A 6,503-nucleotide genomic window follows, 5' to 3' on the forward strand; every position below is an offset into this window, starting at 1 on the left:
GGGATAACATTTAGGCACATTTCCCATCACCCTTTATCTGGACATATAATATTTTGTATATTTATTTCCTTTTCAAAATCAAAGTCCTTGTTCTTTCTGCTGAGCAAACATTTGTGTTTTTCACTTTCCCTGCAGGTGTTTTCTGCATTGTCTCAGTCACTATCCCTTTGCATCCTGTTCTTTCTCTCTTGCTGCTCCATCCTAGCACCTGGCCTGGGATACAACCCAGTCCAGAACCCCCACCAGCACCACCACAGGGGATGGTCCAAAGTGAATGGGACCCCCTCTAGGTGATGCATCAAGAGGATCTGCAGGATTTTGTCTGTTACATTTAACTCTGCCTAACACTATGAAAATCCTTACTCATAATGATTTGATTCTGGTGACTATATCCTGGGGCTACTAGACACAAAACAGTGTTGTGACTTTTGATTGTATAACTACATTTATATTTCAGTTTGTGCCACTTGAAAATGCCACGAGTGGTGTAATAATCACCCATTTTGAAAGCACAGGCCAGGTTTTATTTGTGCTCCCAACATCCTACATAGTATGAATGAATGAATCCATGGAAAAATAATTTAGTCAACTCAAGAAATTATATGTTCTCTGGAGGCATCATCACAGAGTGGTGAAGAGAGCACAGGGCTGACAAGCCAGGTCTCTGACTCAGCTCTGTTCTGTGTGATCTTGAGCAGATTAAACCCCCTCTCTGAGCCTCAGCTTCCTAATCTGAATTTATACAAATGTATACCTGTCTCATAGGTGGCCATGAAGATCAGCCACAATAAAGGACATGAAAGTGCTTGGCAAAACACAAAGTGAGGGGTCATTACTGTAACCCACCCCAGTCCCAAGCTGAGGCTGCCTCCCCTGCCTACACTGGGGCCAGAACCCTTGCCCCTGATGTCTCCTCACTGCTTAAGAACATCTTATAAAATCTATCTTGTCATTTAATTACAAAAGAGCTGAAGTGTTCATTATAACACACTCAAACCCAGACCGAACCATCGTTAAGGTAGCTGTGTGTTTGCTCCCAGACTTTGTGTGTGTGTGTATTTTCACAAGTCCACAGACCTTGAAGTTTTTATATCAGTGGGCTTGATGTTGTGAACTTTTTCAGTACTGAGCAACACATCATGGAGATCTTTCCCCATCAGAGACCCATTTCTTCCCTCCACCAGAGGCAGGGAGGGCGTCCTAAGGAGGGAGGAGCCACAGTTGTCGCCCACTCCCCCAGTGGATGGCCCCTTAGCGGGTCCCCAGTCTTTCAACCTGACCCACCATGAGAGTCTGCTCACATCACTTCCCTTCTGCCTTGTTACCCCAGAGGCACAGTGGGAAACCCCCGTCCCTCAAACACAGCACCCTCAGCGTCCCCTCCGTCCTCCTGCTCTCTCCTTCCCCATGCAGGCTCACACCTGCCCTGTCCCCCCCATGCACACTAGAGCATCTGCCCTGTCCCTGTTTCCTGCCCCCTAGGCTTTCTCTCAGAAGCTGGTGGAGCCTGTCTGTGCTTTCTGGAACTTCAGTATCAGGTAAGTTTCCCTTTCCAAGTTTTTAAAATAAGGTAACTTTTCAAGACACCCACTGTGCTTGGCAATGAGGTGGGACTTCAGTGTGGGTTTGGCCTGCATTCCCCATCTGCCTTGCTCTAGGACAAGCGGGGACAGGGAACAGTGTTACTTCAGGGGTAGTGAGCTCGCTGTCACAGGAGGTATGTGAAGGAGAGGTGCCTACAAAGGGGCTGATCTGGCAAATGGGTGTTAGACTTGATTACAGCTAAGGCCAGGGCCCAAGGGCACAGAAGGGGCCAAGGAGTCCAGGGATTAGTCCCAGCTCCCTCCTCAGATCTTTAAGGGAGGGAGTGAACACAGTCACAGTTGCTTAATAATTAACAAAGTGAATAAATGGCAATCACTGGCATCAGCCCCATCCTCCTGCCATCCAGAGCATGTTATACACGTTCTATAGATGGGAAACTGAGGCCCAGGGAAGGGCAGTGACTTGGCAGTGACCAAGTTCATATGGCTGGTTAAAGGCAGAGCAGTGATGGGCCCTAAGCTTTGGGGAGAGGCTTTTCCCTGCTTGCCACTGGCCCCCCACCCCATATCCACCCATCTCAAGAGCCTTCTGTTCCCTCCCCACACCCAAGCCCAGACACAGGGGGAGCCTGGGCCACCAGTGGCTGCTCCATGGCTGCCTTGTACCAGAACTCAGTCGCCTGCTTCTGCAATCACAGCACCAACTTTGCCATCCTGTTGCAGGTGTACGACGTCCAGGTGAGTATGGGGTCAGGCAGCCCTGGTGTTCAGCGGGGGTATTCTCAGCTGGAAAAGAAGGAAAGTGCCAACAGCTAAAGCTGTGGGGGGCCAAGAGAGGCCCTGAGGGCCTCCAACATTGACAGATGGGGGAGACAGACTCTAGGAGGAGACAGGGACCTGGCAGGGGGTGGGGGTGGGGGGAGCATTCACTGGAGCTGGAAAAAGACTGGCCACTTGCTGACAGATCAAGTTAGACCCGGCCTGAGCCTCAGAAAGCCCAGCTGACTTGGTGCATGTGAGCATGCTAGAGAAACATGATCAAACACATTTTTCCTGTAAAATCAGAGCACAGATATTTCCCCATGTCATAAACAACCCATCCACAGTCTCTAAGGACCACTTCTGTGGTTCCCCCATGGGTGGGGAACACGTGGGATTCCCTCCACCAGGCATGTCATAGCTTCCAGTTGAGCGCGCTTAGGAGCAGCTGAGTTGGTGAAAGCTGGGCTGACCGGGCCAGTGTAGGAAGAGCCAGCAGGAAGGAATAACACAGATGCCCACTTACCAAGTGCCTACTGTGTGCAGACCTGGGCCCTGCGGCTGGTACTGTCACCATCTCTGCTTTCCTCAGAGGTGAATGAGGCTCATGAAGCCTTGCAGTGGCCAAGGTCAGGTCGGGGTGGGATGGGGTCATTCTCTGTCCTTCCCTGCAGAGAAGTCCTGAGGAGGAGTCGCTGCTGAGGACTCTGTCATTTGTGGGCTGTGGTGTCTCCTTCTGTGCCCTTGCTACCACCTTCTTGCTCTTCCTGGTGGCCGGGTGAGGAGCACTTACCAAGAGGCCTGGTAGCCTCGGCCCCAACCCTGCCTGTGCCTCTCCGGTCAGGTGTCTGCCCTTGATCCCTGCAGATCCTGGGCCCCTGTGGGGCTTTCCTTCCTACCTCCATGTGGCTCCCCAGAGGCAGGGCAGAGCCTGGTAGACCTGGTCAACCGACTCCTCTGCCCGTCCAGGGTCCCCAAGTCGGAGCGAACCACAGTCCACAAGAACCTCACCTTCTCCCTGGCCTCTGCTGAGGGCTTCCTCATGGCCAGCGAGTGGGCAAAGGCCAACAAGGTGGGCATCCAGTGGGCGGCTTGTGAGTTCAGGGGAGCCTGGGAAAATGCCTATGGACTTTTCTAGATTGCCTTCCCCATTTTCATTGGGCTGCACTTCCTTGGGAAGGAGCAAGGACCAGGCAGGAAAGGCCCCAAACACTGGATCAAGGCCCAGGGCACTGCCCTCTCTGAACCAGCAACACCACGCAGGGCAGGGCTGCACCTGTGGCTGACCGTGGTGGGTCCCTGCCTACAGGTGGCATGTGTGGCCGTCACAGCTGCAATGCACCTCCTCTTTTTGGTCGCGTTCTCCTGGATGCTGGTGGAGGGACTCCTGCTGTGGAGCAAGGTAGTGGCCGTGAACATGCGCCCAGGCCCCAGGATGAGGCTCTACTATGTCACAGGCTGGGGTGAGAGCCCCTGCTCCCCACCTGCACTCTGTTCTCAACTGTGCCTGGACAGATACTGCTGCCACCCACGCCCAGTGCTGCCCAGTGCTCGTCTTCCCTCTCCATGCCCTCCAGCGGCCAGCACCTAGCACCACACTCAGTACCCACTACCCAGCGCTACCAGCACCATCTACCCCACTTCTCTAACACAAGCTCAGTTTTCCTACCCTGTCAACCTCTAATTTTATGGAACCCCAGTCTTCATAAACCTGCTCCACTTCAGCAACCTTATCCCCACCTCCAGTTCTGTTCCTACCAGTCCGTGACCAGCTGTCCCGCTGCCAGTGCCACCCTCTACCTCCACAGTTTCCCAGCCCTGGCTTTCTGTCCACCTCCACACCACTCATGGCTCCAGTGCCACCCCAACCGTACCAGGCTCCCTCAATTGCTTACAGTACAATTGCTGCTAAGGGACAACTGTGTGCTGCAGCTTTGGGGACGGGGTCAAGTCCTGGAGAGAAAAGAGTGGGCAGCATGGCCCTGAGGCTGCTTCTCCTCTCCCCAGGCATGCCTGTGGGCATCGTGGCCATCACCCTGGCTGCATTCCCTCGTGACTACGTGGCCCCTGGACACTGCTGGCTCAATGTGCACACAGACACCATCTGGGCCTTCGTGGGGCCTGTGCTCTTTGTGCTGACTGTGAGCTGGGAGGTCCCAAGGGTAGGGCCATACTGGGGACAGGGAATGCCTCTCACCCACTGACACCTGGTCTTCAGGTCAACACCTGCATCCTGGTGCGTGTGGTGATGGTCACCGTGTCCAGTGCCCGCCGCCGTACTCGCATGCTGAGCCCACAGCCCTGCCTGCAGCAGCAGGTCAGGATCCAGATATGGTGAGGCCCACACTGGGGTAGGCCAGCCGTTGCCAGGTGCAAGGCCATGTTGAGCTGACGTGGGTCCACACGTCCATGCTTATATGTCACACGTGCATATCAATGTGTGTAAGCATGTACCCATGTGTCATGTGTGGTGATGGTCCTTGATCCCCTGTGAGGCAAGTGTGAACACCAGCCACTGTCCTGGGGGCATACTGTCTATAGAAAGCACCCATAGTCTGGTAAGGACAAGGTCATCTCCAGAAGTTCAGGTGCAGGATGAGGACCCAGATCCTGCCAGGGATCCCCACTACTCTCTAGGGCCATGCTCTGCTATAGAGGGAAACTCGGCTGGCCTCCCCTCAGCCTTGCCTCCTCTCTGGCCTTCCTCTTCCCCACCCATCCTCCACTAAGGGCAGGGTAGCCCAAGCCAGTGGGTCTCTGAGAAGCCAGGGACCCCCACGAGTCTTTGGAGAAGGGAGAGGGGAGCCCTGCTGACTCCTGGTCCAATGCCCAGGCCTCAGCCCTCCCTCTGGGCAGCTGCCATCCCAGTCCTTTCAGCCAGGTTTGGGACTGGGACCCCATCTCCCCAGTGCCACCACCCGTACTTTATGCTACCTCTGGGTCTTTTAAAAGGGCACAACAAAGTCCAGTGAAAGGTTCTGGCTACACCTAAGTTCTGCCTGGCTATGGTCCTGATCTGCAGCTCCACCCCTCTCCTAGCCCTGTTCCTAGGCCCTGCAGGGAACTACCAAGGCTTCCCAGGCCCCTCAGTCCTGCCTGCCCTCCTCCAGGGCCACAGTGAAGCCAGTGCTGGTTCTGCTGCCAGTCCTGGGCCTGACCTGGCTGGTTGGCATCCTGGTGCACCGTGGCCCCGCCTGGTCCTACACCGCCATGGGCCTCAATGCCCTCCAGGTACCTGCAGGCCCTGGGCTGGCTGGGGCTAGAGCTCTGGGGGGCAGGGCTGGTTTGCTGGGGACTGGGACTCCAACCTAAGAGGCATTCAGCAGGAGCTGGGGATATTCTACCAAAAGGAGGGGCTTTGAGTGTGAGGGTGGGAGTGGCAACAGGTAACCTTGAATCACAGGAGTTCAAGGGGGAGGACTGTGTGGCCCACTGGACAGTTGAGGACACCAAGGCCTAAGAAAGCGACTTTTAGGGTTCATCGTGCCCTGACATTTAGAGTACAGCAGCAACTACAGCCCCCAGGCTGTACCAGAGCCACTTCGGTCCTCTCCAGGAGGTCAGGGGTGGGGTACAGGGTACCAGCTCCATCTCTTCTTGGGGCCTGTGACCAGCTGTGGGATCAGCACAAGCTGCTGGTCAGAGGACAGCAGTGTGGGGAGGAAGTTGGTGCTGGGCCCACATCGGGAGGAGGGGGACCACAGAAGAGTGCCTGAGCACCAACGTGTCCTGGAAACAGAAAAATGAGGCCAACTGGGTCCCTGTCCTCAGAGCTGTCAGGGACCTGGACAGGGACAGATAGTAGCCCCCTAAAGCACTGAGTGCTGAGAGAGGGGGAGGCCCAGGGAGGGTCCTTCTTGCCCCCTTGCTCTCCCCCTTGGCCTCCCTACACTGCCCCCAGGTCCTCTCCTCCACCTGCACCCACCCCCCCCTGCCCTCCCCAGCCTGGGTCCCTCTCAGGGCCCAGGCTAGACTAAGCAGACTCCATCCAGGGTCCATGTATCCTTAGAGGGGGCCTCCTAGGGACCCTCCATCTTTCCCTGGAAAAGGAAAGCCAAGGCATTAACAGCCACTTACAATACCTGGGTGCTTTTCAGAGACAAGCACCCAGGCATTGTAAGTGACTGGGCCGGGCTCCTGTTTATAACTCCTGACAAGCTTTACAAGTGGGGAAACTGGCTCGGCGCCTATAGCTCAACC

The 6,503-nt window shown here is 55.4% G+C and overlaps 1 protein-coding gene across 1 annotated transcript in view; it reads left to right on the top strand.

The window, feature by feature from the left end:
• The window catches only part of ADGRD2 (adhesion G protein-coupled receptor D2), a 30,243-nt gene that overhangs the window by 19,318 nt on the left and 4,422 nt on the right, over positions 1-6,503 (top strand). The window contains 8 exon segments of the mRNA XM_012802336.2: positions 2,128-2,146; positions 2,149-2,282; positions 2,978-3,081; positions 3,273-3,375; positions 3,613-3,766; positions 4,311-4,444; positions 4,522-4,637; positions 5,414-5,534. Coding sequence (XP_012657790.2) covers positions 2,128-2,146; positions 2,149-2,282; positions 2,978-3,081; positions 3,273-3,375; positions 3,613-3,766; positions 4,311-4,444; positions 4,522-4,637; positions 5,414-5,534 — 885 coding nt within the window.

Source organism: Otolemur garnettii, unplaced genomic scaffold (assembly GCF_000181295.1).
Source record: "Otolemur garnettii isolate 467f Iridium unplaced genomic scaffold, OtoGar3 scaffold00014, whole genome shotgun sequence".
Lineage (NCBI taxonomy): Eukaryota > Metazoa > Chordata > Mammalia > Primates > Galagidae > Otolemur > Otolemur garnettii.